Raw genomic sequence first — 18883 nt, 5'->3', positions numbered from 1 at the left:
CAGACAATCATGTCTACAGACGTAATGAAATCTTTTTCCAGGGTAATCACAGAACCACACTGCAGAGGCTCTTTAATACATTTTTCACACTGCACACACGACAGAGAGGGAGAAGAGTAAGAGATAAGAAGAGCAAGAGTGAATAGTGAAGCAGAGATCGCTATAGGGTGATACATCTTGTTCTGATCTGGTTTCTCCTCCGCTCTCGTACCCTCACACTGTTTGTTGGGGTAATTAATCAATCCCAGACTAGAGGCATTGATCGGCCTCTGTGGCCCTCAGTGTGTGTACGCTTCTCGATTGTATTTGCCACTAAGGTCCTTGTGACCGCTCAATCTCATTGGCAGAGCTATGTGACAGTCCACCCTCTCATGCCATCAGCAAACGCAACATCAATTGACATCTCCATGAAAATCAATATACTTATATTTTGTTGTTGTAGGAGCTTTGGTTTTGTTAATAATTCTAGCCACTTCCTCATTCCCTTGTTTCAATAGATAAATGCCTTCTTGTTAGCCTGTACCAAGTTGCTGAATGGACGATGCAGGTTTCATGGCCAGTTCATGGATGATGACAACCTCCTCTTTGAGAAAGTGAGTGGTTAATTAAAACATTTTTCAACTTTTGAATTGTATCACTTTTTTCAATTATCTGTTAACAGTTTTATTTATTTATTCTAAAGAAGGTTTCTCGCACCCTTCATTTTCAAAAAGCACACGCTTTGAGTGGGTGGTGTGATTGCACCTTCTTTTACCGCCCACAGGACTAAACTGTTAGCTCTCTATGTGGTGTGTCTTTGTCTCTTGTCTCTCCTGTGTGTCTTTCCAGGTGCTGCCTTCCTTCCTGCCTCATTAACACTGCAGTGAATGACTGATTGAGCACCGGTGTCAAACAAGTGACGAGTTGGGACAGATTTAACCATGCGTCACCTGTTTGATGCTACGAGACACTCCGCCATGTCGCCATTGACGAGAACAAGATTATTTACGATTCTAGACCCTGATGTCATTGTTATTATGACGTCATAGACTGGCTTGAACTCCATATTTGGGAATGCCTGAACTCGATATATGGGTATAAAAGGGACACAGACAGACAGATACAGAAATCTCCAAATATGCGCATAAAACATACACAGACGGACGGATACAACGGGTACTCTGTCAACAGGTATTGCATAACCGAGTGGGGCATACATTCTAAACTATCATCGTTCGCAACTTGCATCATTCCCAACTTGCATCAAATATATTTGACTGGTCACTGGTGGCTGTAGAAAATCCTCCCCCCTGCCCCAACCTATTTATTTATTTACCAGGGACAGTGCACATTAATCAACATGTCAGTTTTCACATCCATGTAAATGACCCAGAGTTAGCCAGAAGCTAATTAGAGACTATGTTTTGCACCCTGTCCGTCCGTCCGTCCGTCCGGCGGTCCGTCCGTCCTTCTGTCTGTGGACAGCTAATCTCTTCTGTCTGTGGACAGCTAATCTCCGGCACCTTTGGCTTGGTTACACACACACTACCTGGATGCCAAAGCAGAACCTCTGCCCCAAAATGTTCACATGGGCCTGTTATAGCTCCACCAGGAGGCCGATTTTAGCTAAACACATTTTTGACAGTACTTCTACAGATTTTGTCCAAACGCAAATCGGTACACAGTATCTCTATAGTCATTAAACGAAACGGGTCTTGCGATTTTTCATATTTCATCCTGATTGGCTAAGATTGGCTTCCAAGGAGTGCTCTGTTTTGAACAAAATGCCTCAATTCATGAACACATCATGTGATTTCCGTGAAACTTTGCACACGCTTTCCCAGTAGGCCGGGGAAGAAATGGCAATTGAAATTTTTAAAATCACCCTCATGGTATAACAGGCCAATCGTATTTTTACCGCAACTGCACTGATCTGTGTAAAACTTGTATGCGCACTCCCTAGAGGTCAAGGAAAAACCTTAGCCCTGCATTTTTCACATCTGCCTTTTAAAGCGCCACCAGGAGGCCGACTTATGTAAAAGGTATTCTTTTATATTACACCTTCAGATTTTATCCAAATTTCACGCAAATCGGTACACATGATCTCTATAGTCATGTGATCAAGACGGATCTGTTTGATTTTTCATATTCCATCCTGATTGGCTACGATTCACATCTAAAGTTTGCAGGAGCGGCCTGTTTTTAACAAAATGCCGCAAATCATGAACACAGCTTCCAATTGCGGTGAAACTTTGCACGCACATTCGCACTACTTTGAGGAACAAATGCCACCCGTTAACATTGCGCTATTATAGCACCACCAGGAGGCCGATTTTTGCACCAAAAATATATATATATTACTTCTAAAAATGTTGTCCAAACATCACGCAAATCGGTACACATTATCTCTATAGTCAAGTGATCAAGACGGATCCGTCCGATTTTTCAAATTCCATCCTGATTGGCAATTTCCGAACATTGCTGGCCCACAATAACCTACCTGACCTGGCGGAGACCTGTGCTCCGAGGAGCACTTTTTCTAGTTTTCATCTGTAGCCTAGTCCCTGAGCAGGCTGTTAAAAAGTGGTGATATAATATAACTATCCATACAAAAACAGACATATCAATACAGTACAAGACAAGAAGACATACAGGAGACAGAACCATTACAGTAAAATATGAGAAATAACACCAGTGACAAATATATTATACCCATGATTACAAATGTGGTTTGCTTTAAGCCATCTCTTAAGGTTCAAATAGTTGGTGGTGGTCTCTCTCCTAGGTGGGAGGTGCTTAGGCCTGAACCTAATGAGGCACACCTGAATTGATTAGAGCAGGTCTTTAAAAGGCCAGGCTAGCCTTAGGCTACATGTTTGTGGAAGCGTGCTGGTGTGTTTATAATACAGTTTTTCCTTCTACGGTTGACTACACATGAGCTCTAATTCACTTTGCATAATACTGTGAAAAGTTTAAAATACAAGCTGCCATGAGGGAGAATAGTTCATCTCTCCAGCTCTGATGTTCAAGTCTGAGTCACTACAGGTCTCTGACAACAGGAGGGGTAGAGACTGACTGGCAACTGTTCACTGACTCATAGCTATGACAATATGGAACACTTCACAGTAAAATCCTGCATGTTAATTTAACTCTGTGTACAAATGGACCCGAAAGAGTCATTTTGTATCCGATGCGTGTGACTCTAACGGTTAGAGTCTAACGCCCCCATACACACAGGAATAGTGTGATTATCCTTTCCTTTCTGCATGCTGTCCTGAGTGTTTGTGTTCCTGTGAAGGAGTAGAGGTCAATCTGCCAGAGGTGTGTAGGAATGAGGCATGATTGCCTCCAATCATCCCCAGTCCCTAGGCTATGTTGCTGTCCGGCAGAAACTCATTTTTGCCCGCTTTTGCATTTTTTTCCCCATAAATCAGTGCTATTGAACACCCTTTACGTCTGTGTGTTGATTCAAAAATATTGAGCCAATGAAAAGTATTAAAAAGCGCTTCTGACAAAACCAGCTAACTCCATTGGATCCTCAAACTTTCTGCTAAACCAGCTAAGTCAATCAAAGGGGGGTGGAGTTAGCTGTTTTTGCCGAGGCTCCTAACTCCACTTTTTGTTTTATTTTTGTCATTTCCTGAAAAATTAACATTTTGGAGTTAGCTGTTTTCTGCCGGACAGCAGAGATAAGCAAGTCGGCCAGGGCCATTTGCACTCTCTCCTACAAGCAAGCAGCAGTGTTTGGTTGTTTTGTTTATTTGCACACCTTACATTTGGCCTACACGTTACCAAATCCATGCATTGACTACATTACTGATCTGACTGATTTCCCCACTATTATATTTGCTTTATTTATGGTATTTTCAACATAAGCTTACTGGTGTCGTGTGGTCTCCCATTTTTATTGTGAATCTGAGATGGGTTCATGACTATAGGCAATACGATTTTTTTGTGCAGTAGTTCCCAAATGGTGTGCCGTGAGAGTGTCAGACAAGTTCAGGTGTGCCTTGGGATTTTGTGACATATGTTACATTTATAAAAGCCAAATTCTATCAACTTTATTTGACATAAAAATTAAGATTTACAAAGTGATGACTGGCTATTTGCACAGATACAAATACAGGTTTTCCTTTAGATGTTGACTTAACTTTTGGAAAACCTTGGGCGCAAAACATTTGAAAACCACTGGTTTAGTGTATGCGTGCATGGACACATCATTTGAAGATGCCTGTTGTTGCAAAGCTAATTAAAGTCCTCCAAACTTCCTTATAAAATAAGTTATTTAAAGTGTCAATTGCATCGTTTTGAGATGGCCGAGTAATACAATGTTTAAAGATGCTGTATATGGAGCAGGAAGTACTGTACCCAGTATTATCTAGATTGTTGTTAAGTATGAAAGACACAACATTGGGTTCCAATTTCACTTAGCCCTCAATAGCCAATGCGTGTTTTTGGACATTATCCTGCAACATTTGTCGAGGTCCTTGTCCTTTAGATAATTACAAATCTGACTCACATTTGTGATTCTGAAACACATACATGATTCAACGGCAGCCGCCCACCTTCTAAACAAACTAACAAACACATCTGTGTTTTTCCTCGCTGCTCATTCAGCCTTCCACATAGCAGCATGGTGCCATCGACCCGGAGTGACATGCTCTGCATATGTGATCATATCATCATCTGTCCTTGACAGCAACAATTATCCTGTCATCACTCACACCTTGCAACAGCCACCGTGGTTACAGAGTTCATTCTCCTCAAGATGTTCTAGTAGACAAGACACTGTCTTGGAAAGGACACACGCTCGGATACAACAAGGTTGCAAGATCACTTGGAATCATCGAAATAATCAGAAGCTTCATCAAGCTTCCCTCTTAACTAGGCTATATACTACAGTTTAATATATCCATATCTCATTTACTGCAAGGGTGTCTGGGAAAGTAGACCTACATGTCCATCTAATATACATAATATTACTCATACACAAAATAAATAGCTCCCTTATCTAACTACTTGGCCCCATCTGCTCCTCTGTTTACTATCGATCTACATCAATATAGTGTATCCTCCTCTTCCATCTACAAATGCATTTAACTTTCAAATATGCTTCCCACACCTTTTGAATAATATTTTAACTCCCAAATCTACACACAGTATTACTAGACAATGCAATCTTCATCCCCCTCTCAGCTGCACCACTCATAGTCAGTGTCTCCAGTTAAACACACGTTTCCCACTCTAGAATACACACAATAATTGCCATCTTCTCTCAATTTCAAACATAGAATGAGGGCCAGACTGACGAAAAGTGTTGCTTGCCGACAAGAATGTATTTTTAAAATCAGTTCCTGTATAAATTAAGAGATAAATGCTACATGCATGCTACACAAAACACTGACCACCACAGCTATGCACAAATGCATACTTCTAAAGTCAAATTCCTGTCACCAATCAATTAAGTGATCTCACACTCACATATTCACATAAATGTATTGGCATTCAGGGTTATTTTGACATTTCATCAGCGATTGTTTGTGTGAAAACTCCTTTACCTGCCATCTCCCACCGACTCCCTCCTTTCGCTGAGTGGCCTTATAGATTTTCTCCAGATGATAAATTGGACAAGGGGAGCTGAGGTGGGACAACTTAATATAAGAGCACAGCCCCTGTCCTTTATGGACCTAATTAGCCGTTGACAAAGAGTTATGAAGACATTTAGACAAAGTCATGCTCCATTTGTTCAGTTTGAAAATGTAATACAATCAACTACAGTCTCACAAAAGAAAAATGGTGTGTCATCCAAACTTAAAAATAAATCAAATAAATAGCTTTACAAATTATTAAACACATTTTCAAGACATGAATATCAATGCATTTTGTATCTCTTTTGTTTATCAACTTTTAAATAAAGTATTTTGAGGAGCAAGAGTTGCTAGCTGAATTAATACCTTAGCTCTTTCCCCCATTTCCCCCCTCTCCCTCTTTTGATGGAAGAGATGGTATAACTGATGGATTCTATCCAGCCTATCAATGCCCCCCATCCCCTATCCAACTACAATCGATCGATGAACAGGTATCCCTTGAAATCTGGTCCATTCCCTTGTAGCATTGTGATGCAAGGACAGAAACTCCTACAGTCCTGCATGATACCACATGGGTATTTTGTAAGGCTTTACTATTCTCAACATTATTTTGTTATTGAGCAACACACAAAGTGTGTAGATAAGCAAAGAAAATAGATTTTGCAGGAGTAAAGTTTTAGGTGATTGTTTGTTTTTATGCATAACAATTTAAAACATAACATTCACGTTTGGGAATTTAAATCAAGGATCAATTCATTACTCGGTAATATAACATTTCGTCTATAGAAACAGGCTGGAAGGCCATTCACCCAGGAGAAGACAACGGATCGGCAGCAGAGCGCAGATGATCGCAACTGGTGTTTGTGGCGTTGCCACGGTGCTGGCGTTGGTCATTCTGATCCCGATCCTGGTCAACTCCGCCGGGACGTCGGCCCGCTACGAGATGCTGGGAGCCTGTCAGATGGTGTGTGACTCCCACGGGAGCACGGCGGCCACGGCCAAGACCACCAACACGTTAAAAGACAGTCGCTTGGTTCAGTCGCTGCCAACTTTTATCCAAGGTCCTCAGGGAGAACCAGGGCGCATGGGGAGGATGGGTCCCCGAGGGCCCACTGGTCAGCCTGGACCCGCCGGTCCTCCCGGGGTGAGAGGGGGACCGGGTCCTCCGGGTTTACCCGGACCACCCGGAGTAAACGGACCCACGGGGGCCATCAGCGCAGCGACCTACAACACGGTTCCGAAGATTGCCTTTTACGCAGGGCTGAAAAAGCAACACGAGGGCTACGAAGTGCTGAAGTTTGACGACGTGGTCACCAATCTTGGCAACCACTACGATCCGTCTTCGGGGAAATTCACCTGTTCGATTCCGGGGATTTACTTCTTTGTTTACCATGTGCTGATGCGTGGCGGCGATGGCACAAGCATGTGGGCTGATCTGTGTAAAAACAACCAGGTATGATGACGCCCCATGACATAGAATGATAAATAATGAAACCGTTTATCAAAATCACTATAATGGGAACTAATATTCAGTATGAATAAATAGAGTGATGTCATTAAGTTGTAGTGAAGCTCAGGTGATGGAGCTGTCCATAGTGCTGAAGTGCTGATCGGAGACATGTGGTCTGTGCATGCAACTCATGTCCGACTCTATAGCCTTGGATCAAGACTATCATAGATGCATTTTAATTGAGTCTGATTTTTACTAAAGTAAAAGGGACTCGATCAAATCACATCTATGATAGTCTTGATCCAAGGCTAGTCCGAGTCCGACTCAGATCCATTTAACAGGCTAATTTAATAAAACCAAAAAAAGAAGCACTTGTATAAACATTGAAATAAATTCATCCACTGCATTACTACACCTTCCTTTGCTTTCAAAAGGTGAGAGCCAGCGCGATTGCCCAAGACGCCGATCAAAATTACGACTATGCCAGTAACAGCGCTGTCCTGCACTTAGAGCCCGGAGATGAGATCTACATCAAGCTGGACGGTGGTAAGGCGCATGGGGGCAACAACAACAAGTACAGTACTTTTTCTGGGTTCATGGTGTATGCTGACTGAATGGAAGGACATTTGTTCATCTGTATTCTTCGTGTTCAGTTCTTTAAAGAGTCTGTTGGATTAATAACATGCTAATTTTCCCATGCGTTAGATTAACAGGAATTGCGAAGGAAACAAGACAAATGTGGGGAAATGAATGTGAAAACTGGAACATCTACTAGGCTATATGACTATTATAATGTGAAATTGTGCAATGAATCTGGGAAAAGAAGTTCTTGGAAAATCATAGCGGAGAGCCTCAAATCTTACAGAATAATCCTGTAATGAATTTCAAAATGTATATATAAATGTGTTTGGTTGATTGATTGACTACTTTATTAGCAGTTTGCAAAAAAAAGTACAGTTCAATACAAGGCCTGCTAAGAGGATTTTAAACCCAAGAAAGCCTATGGCTTGTTTCCATTGGGGTCCTTTGTACTTAATTCATTGAAACATTTAATGACAAAATAAAAATGTACAGTATATATGTACTGCTATTATAATTACCATTATAATTAATTAATCAAATCATGCTCGTCTTTATTGCACTTTGTAAGGTGTGTTCTGTAATATATGAATTGTGTCTGTTACTCATATTATGTTAAACATAACAGGGATTGTCTGAATAAGACAGAATAATTGATGTTCCAATTAAGGAGCATTTCTAATGTTAGCATGGATGACATGACAGGTTCCTTGAATATGTACTGTATGTGGTAAACGTTTTAAAATATTAGCAACGTGTAAATAAGTATAGGCTATCCTGTCCTGCTCAGAATGAATCTGAACTGGCTTAAAGGTCATCATCATATAACCACCACTGACTGTTTTCTTATTTAATGTGTCTGTTTTATTATTCAAACATATCTTTGACAGTGCTTACATTTTGAGGGATGTGCATCATCATATATAGAAACAATAATTTTGGTTTCAACTGCACACAGCATGAAAGCCCTTTTCAAGGGAAACAGAAGAAAGATGAAGGTAAAATCCAATGCCATCAACAGCCAGTTGATGGCATTTCTCTCTCCTCTACTAGAAAACACCACAAAGAGAGACCTTTTGTCCACTGAACTTTCTACTTCCATACGGTGCTTTGTCATAGTTACAGTATATAGTAGTACATATTGTGTGGCCAGCAGCTGTAGCTATACCATTGATCATGTGGTGAAGTCACCCTGTGATACCACCTGTTCCCAGAGGAGGGGGGCACTTGTCCTTCAGAAGGGTCCACCAACCATTCTCCAACACACACACACACCATGCTGAGAGGCCACATGACACCTCATCTAACAAAGCTACATTCTGTTACAGGTGCTGAGCTGTATAATACTGTAAAACCAACAAGATTTACCATGAAAACTATATAACTGCAGATAAAACTGCTTAATTAGCAGTTACTGCTTAATTAATTAATTAGCACCATGTTTCTAAGCACAGCTGCAAATATACAAACACATTTCCTGAGACGGATTCAAAAGGAAACAAAATGTAATCATTACATGACATAACATTCAGATTTTTGCAAAGCACAAGAGCTGTTTTCTCTCTCTTTTCAAAATTAATGTCCGGTGCAAAATAAATGGTATCAAAAGGAGACTACTGGAAGCTACTCTCAGAATAAAGTTTTGGTCGGATAATTTTGCATAGTGTGGATTTGAATGAGACATTTCTCTCTATCTGTATGATCTGATATAAAACTGGACTGTATAAAAACTGGACTGAAGCAACAAAGCATTTGGCTGTACTGCTGGCTCAATGCAACACATTCCCTACACAATGAATCTGTGTAGAGACCTGAGGCCGAAACTACAAATGCCTTCTAAATCAGCAGTTCTCAAACTTGTTCGTGCTAAAGATCCCCAAAATGATATGTATTTGGCCGCGGAACCCCCATTTGAAAATGTTTTTTGCCAGGGACCCCCAGAAGAGTACCTCCCCAGCTTGGCAATTTCAAAATTATTAAAACATTTCAAACACATATTTCTAAAATGTTGAAAAATAGCAGATGCACAAGCTCGCAGTGAGCTTGTAGATCTGCTATTTTTGAGAACCACTGTTCTAAATCCTAAGAGTTTCTTTTTAAACGTATGTTGCTATATATTCTGTATATAGCTAAAAAATCTAAAATGACACAGATGCTTTCCTGATTTTAATGGGTTAAGCTGAAATGTTTTCAGGGACAAAATTATTATAAATCATTAACCGTCTATTTTTAATGTGATTTCTGCCAGAGTATATCCGAATGTTAATTGCAACATAATATGTTGCATTAACAGTGTATCTTTATTATCAAGATAAGCTGAATGTATATAATTACGCAACATTGAAAAGCCTCCCTTCATCTCCTTCATGCCTCATTTGAACGTAAGCCAATGTTTGGGGTTGTCGATGAGTATCTTATCCACCTGGTTCTGGGAAATACCCCTGGTCAGCATCTTTGGGGCAATATTCTTCAGGATATGAGAGTAGCCGTGGCCTCCATATTTTGTCAGGCGGTTTTTGGTGTGAATATCGTGTGCGATCACTATCTTGTCCTCGTAGCCTTCCTTCACCAGCAACGCCAAGCTGAAGAAGAAACATGAAACAGACACACGCATAAACACACAAATGCTAACTCAATAGTCAAGATACATATTCTGGATATTGCGAATTCTGGCTGTTGTCTCGCCTTTTAGCCCATTCAATCCGGGAACGCATCTGTGTCATTTTAGATGTCTTTGGCTATTCAAAAATAGCAGATATACAAGCTCATAGCGCGGCACAGCTTGTAGATCTGATGGTTTTTTTAAAATCTGGATTAAAGCGAACATTTGTAACTCAAAAATTCAAACTCTTTGCTTCTGGGGATTCTACAAATGTCTTCTAAATCCTAACAGTTTTCTGAAAAACTATTGTTGCTATATACATGTCAGTGATGCTCAAACTTTTACATGTCAAGGACCCCCAAAATGATATGTATTTGGCCGCCGACCCCCATCTCAAAATGTTTTGTTCCAGGGACCCCCAGAAGCAAAGATTTGAGTTACAAACGTTCCCTTTAAAAAATACATATATTCAAATATCTGCACAAATGTTCAAGATTTTTCAAAAATAGTAAATCTACAAGCTTACAGCTTGCACTCAGTGTTATTTGGCTATTTTTGTATAGCCAATGTTTAAAATCGGGATAAAGTGGTTACACTGATGCGTTCACGGTCTTAATGGGTTAAAAGTGCTGTTACTTACGTCTTGACCCTCTGGCTGTCACTTGGCATATCCACCTCTAGGTTATATGGGTAGTTCAGCATCTCTGTCCCAAACAGATCATACTCCAAGTAACTCCCCAGCTTGGCAAACTCAAGTAGCTCACCCTCGTCAAATATGGTCCTGTAGTGTATGAAAGGAAGACAACAAAACAGTAATAGTGAAGGATTCAAATGAAAGTATAGTGCTTGATCATAATTATTTTATTACAATTACACACCTACAAAGTGACAGGCTACAAGAGAAGACAAAAACCTGATCAATGCAGGAGAAAAAAAACTATGCAATCTTAAAATGCAGTTTTAATGAATCAATTCGCACCATGTTTCTGAGCACAGCTGTAAATATACAAACAATTTTACTGAGACTGATTCAAAAGGAAACAAAATATGTAATCTGACTTTCTTTCCCGGTTTTAACGGGTTAAAGGATTAGGGTTCATCAGCTTCCTGCCTTCCTTTTCATTATCAATTGAGACTCAAGAGAAGAAGTGAGTGAGCAAACGCTGTATTTAGGGAAACCTAACCTGTCAAGGTGTGACATAACAGTTTTGCTTATGTCACCGCCGGCCTCGTGCAGAATGCGGATGACCTCGGCAGGGGCAGCGGGATTCCGACCAGGATGGATGATGACGGGGCAGCCCAGCTGGACCTGGGCATGAGCTGTGGCCCTGAGCACCTTCTTCTCGCTCTCAGTGATTGGCCAGCCGGTGCCGATCTCTCCGATCACACCACAGCGGATGTCTGTGCCGTCCGCCCCATGAAGCACCTCGCTGACGATGATGTCTGTGAGCTGAGAGGCACAAAATAATTTGTTACTTAGGGGAGCACTTCACTCATTTTCAACTTTATCTTCATTTAAGTTAAACACAATCTACTTTTGGCATTTCGAATGTGTTTATCTATAACCAGCTTGTTGTAAATGCAAGGTCAACAACAAAAAGCATCATTGTTCTATGTTAAAGTACCACTTCACCAATTTTCAACCTTATCTTCATATAATTTGTCCTTACCAGCGCTCATAACAAGTTGGCACAATTTCCGTCTACTCACTCTCTCTTTGGTGGGCTATGGACAGTTCAGAAACTTGCCTACCAATGACATCATCGGTGGAGATTCCAAGCTAATAGAAACTACAGCCTTTCTCTTCCTGGAAAGTTAGCATGCTGAAATAGAAGCCTTTGTTATCGCATTGATAAAAATAAAAATAAAAACGTTTGAAGATCTCCGGACCTAAACGTTGTGTTTCCCAATTAAAGTCTATTTTTGCATTTGAAGAGAGATTTCAGTTTTTTTTTTCTTCTGCTACTGCCTTCCTTTTCAATTATCAATTGAGACTCAGAGAAGAAGTGAGACTAAGAGTCTTGTGATTGAATCTTGTTTGAAATGACCAAACCTGCCCACTGATGAAGTCACTGGTAGGTAGGATTCTGAAATATCCACAGCCCTCCTCTGAGACACAGAGCGAGTAGACAGAAATGGTACAATCTTATAATGAGCATTAGTCCAGAGGACCAATTATATGAAGACAAGGTTGAAAATTGGTGAAGTGGTCCTTTAACATAGAACAATGATGCTATTTGTTGTTGACCTTGCATTTACAACAAGCTGGTTATACCGTAGATCATCACATTCAAAAGGCAAAAAGGAGATTGTGTTTAACAGACTTAAACAAGTAATTCTGATAAAACGTTAAAACGTTTAAAACTTTAAACTTTTGAGGCAACTTTGAGTGACTTCTTCCTTCATCTTTTGGACTCGGTGGATACATTTCCATAACCAAACCCCACCCACCTTCTCCACTGTCATCTTCTTGGTGGCATCTGTGTGGGTGCAGTCGACGTAGTACCCAGCCCCTCCTATGATATGGACCCCCGTGTCCTTGGCCAGCTGCCTGAGGGTGGGCAGGTCACGGTCGATACCTGTGGTGGTGTTCTCCACTATAGTACCCCCTCCAGCCTTCCTGTACGCCAGCAGCTCCTCCCGCACCGCCACGTTCTCCTGCTGGAGCAGCAGGTTCTCGTGGTTGCAGTAGGGGTTCTGTCTCAGCCAGTACATGTGCTTCATCTGAAAGGGGTTCTCAGCCACCGCCTCCTCGCCTGATGGTGGAGGGAAAAAGCAGCACTCGAAGGTCATGGTCAGGTGCTCGTGGGTCATGGTGCGGCCCAGCTGTTCCGGATCCATCGGACCCAGAACTGTCTGGACCTTCCCACTCAGTTCTGACATGATGGTGTAGTGTAGTGGGTCTTGGATTATTAACAGCCTGAAAAAGACACAGATTACATTGGAGTTAATTAACCACTTTAACCCTAGCTTCCCTATTTTTGGGCAAGATGTCATTATAGATGAAAATCTTCAAAAAACGTATCCAAAAATGGCATTTCTGTAAACAATTTCAAAACATTTCAGAAATAGCAGATCTACAAGCTCACAATGCGTGGCATCGAGACCTTGTAGACTGGCTTTGTAATAGGCCTTAAGTGGTAAAGGGTGCACGTTGATTTGATGTTTTTGCTACTCTAGTTATTTGATACTTTCCTTCATTTGTTGAGATGCAAAATGACTACAGTAACTCAATTTGCTTCCACTGATCATTGCTTCCATCGAATTATATATATAACTATTTTCTTTTTCTTTCTTTTTTACTTTGCATATGCTACAGCTACCAAATAAATTAAATATATGAGAAATAAACTGAGTAAAATTAGACCAAAATGTAGCTTGTAACTGTAGGTTCAGCACTGGGACTAAACAAGGTTAAAATGTCACTACTCTAGCTGCAGAGGGAACTTTGGACTGTAATAACTCATGATCATTCTAGGCCATGTCTGCCAGTACCCTGTGGTACAATACAATCTGTGGGTCCTGTGTCCAAAACACAAACAAAGAACAACAAAATGTTATTTATGTGTTACATTCAGTATTGTCGATGTTGCTTAATTGTTTGTCCTGAATCCACTTGTCTTTTTGAGTGTATAACTTTTTTTATATATCTTTTTTTAATTATTATTGTTGTTTCCTGTCTAACAACTCCAGCACATTGTACCACGACCCATTTATGAATGAAGCCTTCCTAGGAAATATTGTAGCCTATCTTGGTACTGTATGTTTTTGTGTAGCCCTAGAATGTCTGTGATCTTACATACATTTCATGTATTCCAACTTGACTTGAGTGAAGGACTGAATTTACCCAAACATCACAAACGTCATCACAAACTAACACAGGGAAGCACAAACGAACGGGGCACACCATTGACAGGTGATTGTGATTGGTGCGGGGTAATGAATCACTCCATCTGCCAATTGTGTGTCCCAAACATTTGTGCGTCCTAAAGGAAGTTTACATATATTCAGTCCTGGACTCATTCCAGGCCCCTCGCCCGTACAGAATGTCGTCCGTGTGCAGCTCGTGGAAAAGTGGAGATATTTGACTAAACACGCGTTTTCTGGCAGAACTTTCAAATGGATATGAAACTAGAGGACAATATCTGACTCCAAGTCTTAGGAATTCCTTATTGGGTGAGTACAGACGGAGTTTAGAGCACTTTTACGGCCGCGCAGAACACGACTACACAGTGCACCGTCCAGGGTGATCTATGACTGTGTATTTGGAATACATGAAATGCATGTAAGATCACAGACATTCTAGGGCTAGTTTTTGTGATGAACGCTAATTGTCTCTTCATTTCAGACAGTAGCCATTTCGTTTGCTTTTTATTATTAAAAACATGTTTGTAGGCTACTACATCATGAATAAATATTGGGTTGGTTGGTTGGTCATCATGATTCATTATGACAAATTAAAAACATCGAATTCAAAATGTGTGCACTCAGATCTGGTCAATGGTCATTTATATAGACCAGATCTGTAGAGGGCGCAGTGGAGTAATTCAAATCATTTCCATCTGGCGGACATATTTTATTTTCTGCCCAAAAGTGTATTATACAGAGAAGGTGGGGTCCTGAAAGGATTCCCACCCTGGAGAATTGACTTTCAACAACACAAAACTGCCTTTGTTTCAGTGAGTAGCGAAATAGTTTTGTTTACTTTTTACTATTAAGTTGGAGACCTCGCACGGCAGTGTAATTTTCGGTCTCTGATCAGAGCAGCGCGCCTGGCAGTCGGGCGTTAGAGAGAACCTATGGAAAGAACTCGCTAACGCTCTGGACCAGGGCTACAGTACAGACATACTGGTCTGGTACACAATTAGCATGTGAGACCCGAAGCGTGGAGGAATGAGAACTACAATATAATAACCTTGCAATGTATCTAAAATGCTACAAGAAGACTTGCTGACCTGATCGTTATGCAGCAGCAGCCCACTTCTTCTTCCACTACACTCAATGGGAACGTAGGACACAACACACAGACAGTAGGTTTAGCAGAGCAACAAGTGGCGGCTGCAGCCAGGAATTATCGCGAGAACAAAAGCACCCTTAGATTCAGTACGTTAATCCGTTTAATTTTGATTCAAGTAGGCTACACTTCCTTACTTAGATCAATTTTTTGCTGTTCTCAAATCTGATGGTTTGTATGGTCCTGTTAATGTGAACCTTTCAGTAACATTTTTAAAACATGCTTCATTATCAGTCCTCAGGGATTAAGGGCAAAGGCTATAGGCATTTATTTTCTTAAATAGATTAAACCCCTAAATCCTAGATGCATGTGAACATTTGGCGATACAATTTTTGAACTAGTAGAGTAGGAGAGGACGGTGTATGGTGAATGTCAAAGCATCTATTAAGCAACAAGATAAAAGTATCACACAAACACTGTGTGTGTGTGTGTGTGTGTGTGTGTGTGTGTGTGTGTGTGTGTGTGTGTGTGTGTGTTATCTCTAACTGTCTACTGTAAGCAGGGAGATAACAGTGGAGAGAGTGATCTGAATAGTCATTCATAAACATTGAAATAATAGTAAAATTAAACTGTTCCTCATGGGGACTCCCTGGAACCCCATCAAGGACCCCTGTGGGTTCGTAGATCCAACTTAGACAACCACTGGTGTACTCAGTGGTCTGATGTTATGAGGACTATTTGACCACACTGTGACCGTCATGGTGAGTGACCATTACTCACAATGGTTGAAGAAATTACAGTAGGCTACATCGCTGTCAGCAGCACATCTCACATTGCTGTCATCAGCGGGCAAGCTGATCTCTGTGGTCTTTGCATAGCAGTGGTGGAAGAAGTACTCAGATTTTTATTAGCGGCGCTAGCCGCTCTATACCTTTAGGTATAGAGCGGCTATTAGCCCTCTATGCCTGGCTTTTGCGTCAACGTTCTGATTGGTCAGGTGCGCCAACGTTCTGATTGGTCAGGTGCGTCAACGTTCTGATTGGTCAGGTGCGTCAACGTTCTGATTGGTCAGGTGCGCCAAAGTTGTGATTGGTCACTATTCATGACATCACTATGATGTCATGAATATAGAATTCGATGTCTATATAAACGATGACAATGACTTCATCTTATTATTCATTTGGCTAAAGTCTCCGTCTAGGTAAGATATTTAAAGTTAATATGACGAATAGAAAGAGAAAGATACAAGAACAGATGAAGGGTGAATGTATAGAAAGTCTGAGTTCGGGACCCAGTCATCCGTTATGACAGAATGGTTTGATAGAGACGATCGAGAATCCAAGAGTCCGTTAAGGTTCTGATTGGTCAGGCCCGTCAAGGTTCTGATTGGTCAGGCCCGTCAAGGTTCTGATTGGTCAGGCCCGTCAAGGTTGTGATTTGTCAGGCAAGGGGACTATTCATGACATCACTATGATGTCAAGGTTTATTTTTTATTTCCTCATGTTTTTTTTTGTATATATTTTTATTTGGCTAAAGTCTCCTTCTAGGTAAGTTATTTAAAGTTAGATCCTCAATTTAACTTTATCTGTCGTCGACGCTCTGATTGGTCAGACCCGTCAACAAAGTGATTGGTCAAGCTTCACATGACACATGGCTATAAACACATTATAAACACATATCGATGACATAATGTATTCAAAGGCGCCGCTACCTTCACACAGGGTGTGATTTTTTACTTAAGTAAAGTCAATACCACGATGTAGAAATACTCTGTTACAAACAAAAGTGCTGTATGACATTTTTTTACTTGAGTAAAACTACAAACGTATTGGCATCAAAATATATTTAACATATTAAAAGTAAACATAAAGGATGTCCCATTTCACGTTTTTTTGTAACAAACAGTTTTGTGTATAAACTCCTATTCCCATCAAAATCTCCATTTCCTTATTGCTTTGAGGTAAGCTCAAACCTGTCACATGAGGTCAGGGTCATTATATGAATGCCATTCGCTCCAGGGCTCCTCATTAGTGACAGGTTAGGGGTGTCAGTGTCATTCGTCAGTGTGGCTCTGGACAGATACAACCATATGGGGAGACTGTAGAGGAGAGTGATGACTCAGATAAGCCCTCACACCCACAAAGACCTGCAGAGAAACACCTCAGCCCATTACGAGAAAATCTCAGAGGGGTCAAAGTGACAAGCAGGAGGAAATAAGGATTTAACTGCAGACGCTGTTATGTTTGTTGAGTTTGTGGCTGTGCACGGCTTCAATGCATTTGATGTTTTATTGTAATATTTTGGGGGTATTGTTTCACAAAGAAATGGAGAAAGTATGAGACAATATTTTGTCATTTTGCTCCCCACTACAGCACTGAGTGACATCAACATCAAAGGTCTATTACTGAGCATTATTCTCACGTCCAGGCCAGGCCATACACATACTGTATAAGCTACAACCTAAAAAGAGGAATCCACAGAAATTGTGGATAGGAACTGTTCATAATATTAGCAGCTGGTGCCCTCTGCAGGTGGCAAGGAAGAACTCTATGCTTGCTTATCAGATAAAAGATACATCTAATTTAGAGATTATGGTATTGGCTTGGGTACTGGGTAGTGTTTGAGAGTAAACATCATGAGAGGATCATATGGGTCAGGATGGCCTGTTGACATGGTGACACCCAATATAGCCTCTGTTACTGTTTATACGTGTAATGTCTTTTACATATCTTGTACATATTCTGTGTACAGAGCAGTAAATGCAATACTTCATATTGTTTTGATACTGTAAAGGACATTTATGACTCTATATTTCTTATTTGTTATTAATATGTTTTTAAATTAAATTTGTATTTAGATTTCACAAGGATCAACCTACCAAGTCAAATTCCTTATGTGAGAATGGCCAGTTGCCTTTCCTGTTGATTTGTTTATTTTTTGGTCAAGCAATCCAAATAACCCACATGGTAATGGATCATTGTGTTTAGGCCTACACTCATCATCGAAGCCTGGTCTTTTTTTTTTTTAACAAAAAATCAAAATAATCATAGGAGTCAATAGACAGCACTGCTGATGTACTAAACAGTGATTTGGAGGACAGAGAGAGAGAAACAACTTTATAAAATTCAAAACATCAACTTTTGAAACTGCAGCCTTGTGTGCTACTGCTTAGATACACTGCTTCCAAATGTAAATGGATGCATTATTAAATGAATCATTAAGATTATGCATGGATGCAGAAATTAACACTCTAAGCCATACAAAATATTGTATCTTAGTTGTTTTAAAGCTTTACCATTGGGCATTCAGGGTGAGGCTGGTCTCATTCCTTTTGTGCTCTCATATTCTCCTGATGTTCCTTTGAAAAAATATATTTTTACATTGGAAAAATAGGCTAAATCACATTTCAGATAAAATTCTAAATCAGGCTAGCTTACTGAGTTGTTGGACATGGAATAATGTATACAGCAGCTTGGTGTGAGCTGGATAATTTGAAATGGTTTGTTTTGTTGAAGCATTGGGTTGAAATGAGGATAGAAGATATATGAACATAATGAATTCATCTTCTTCAATCATTATATTCATAGATATCATATATCCTCAACCTTATTATTATTATTAGTTGTAGTAGTAGTAGTAGTAGTAGTATTAGTAGTAGTAGTTGTGGTAGTATCAGTATTTAGGCTATTAGTAGTGAAGGTATTCATATTAGTTTTTGTGTTATTATGCAT

At 40.3% G+C, this 18883-nt stretch overlaps 2 protein-coding genes across 2 annotated transcripts; one reads left to right on the top strand and one right to left on the bottom strand.

Moving 5' to 3' along the window:
• Positions 1-885: 885 nt before the first annotated feature.
• Positions 886-7631, top strand: c1ql3b (complement component 1, q subcomponent-like 3b; the record flags this gene model as incomplete). The annotated part of the gene is made up of 3 exons (XM_084058127.1): positions 886-895; positions 6354-7020; positions 7452-7631. The coding sequence occupies exons 2-3, from the start codon at positions 6412-6414 to the stop codon at positions 7629-7631; spliced, it is 789 nt and encodes a 262-aa protein (XP_083914253.1). The 5' UTR covers positions 886-895; positions 6354-6411.
• An 832-nt stretch (positions 7632-8463) lies between these two features.
• pter (phosphotriesterase related) lies at positions 8464-15221 on the bottom strand. The gene is made up of 5 exons (XM_084058124.1): positions 15154-15221; positions 12650-13118; positions 11383-11648; positions 10839-10979; positions 8464-10178 (listed from the first exon to the last, which is right to left on the bottom strand). The coding sequence occupies exons 2-5, from the start codon at positions 13079-13081 to the stop codon at positions 9968-9970; spliced, it is 1050 nt and encodes a 349-aa protein (XP_083914250.1). The 5' UTR covers positions 13082-13118; positions 15154-15221; the 3' UTR covers positions 8464-9967.
• Positions 15222-18883: the final 3662 nt, after the last annotated feature.

This window comes from Gymnoscopelus microlampas (genome assembly GCF_963454915.1).
Source record: "Gymnoscopelus microlampas genome assembly, chromosome: 5".
Classification (NCBI taxonomy): Eukaryota; Metazoa; Chordata; class Actinopteri; order Myctophiformes; family Myctophidae; genus Gymnoscopelus; species Gymnoscopelus microlampas.
The sequence above is the reverse complement of the archived record's forward strand: the minus strand, read 5'-3'. Positions and strand labels throughout refer to the sequence as shown.

Excerpts from the sequence above, each read along its gene's own strand:
- pter (XM_084058124.1), bottom strand. The coding sequence starts at position 13,081 with ATGTCAGAACTGAGTGGGAAGGTCCAGACAGTTCTGGGTCCGATGGAT. Across the intron at positions 11,649-12,649 it reads AGAAGATGACAGTGGAGAAG|CTCACAGACATCATCGTCAG; the intron begins GTGGGTGGGGTT and ends TGTGCCTCTCAG. Across the intron at positions 10,179-10,838 it reads GACAGCCAGAGGGTCAAGAC|CTTGGCGTTGCTGGTGAAGG; the intron begins GTAAGTAACAGC and ends TTTCTTCTTCAG.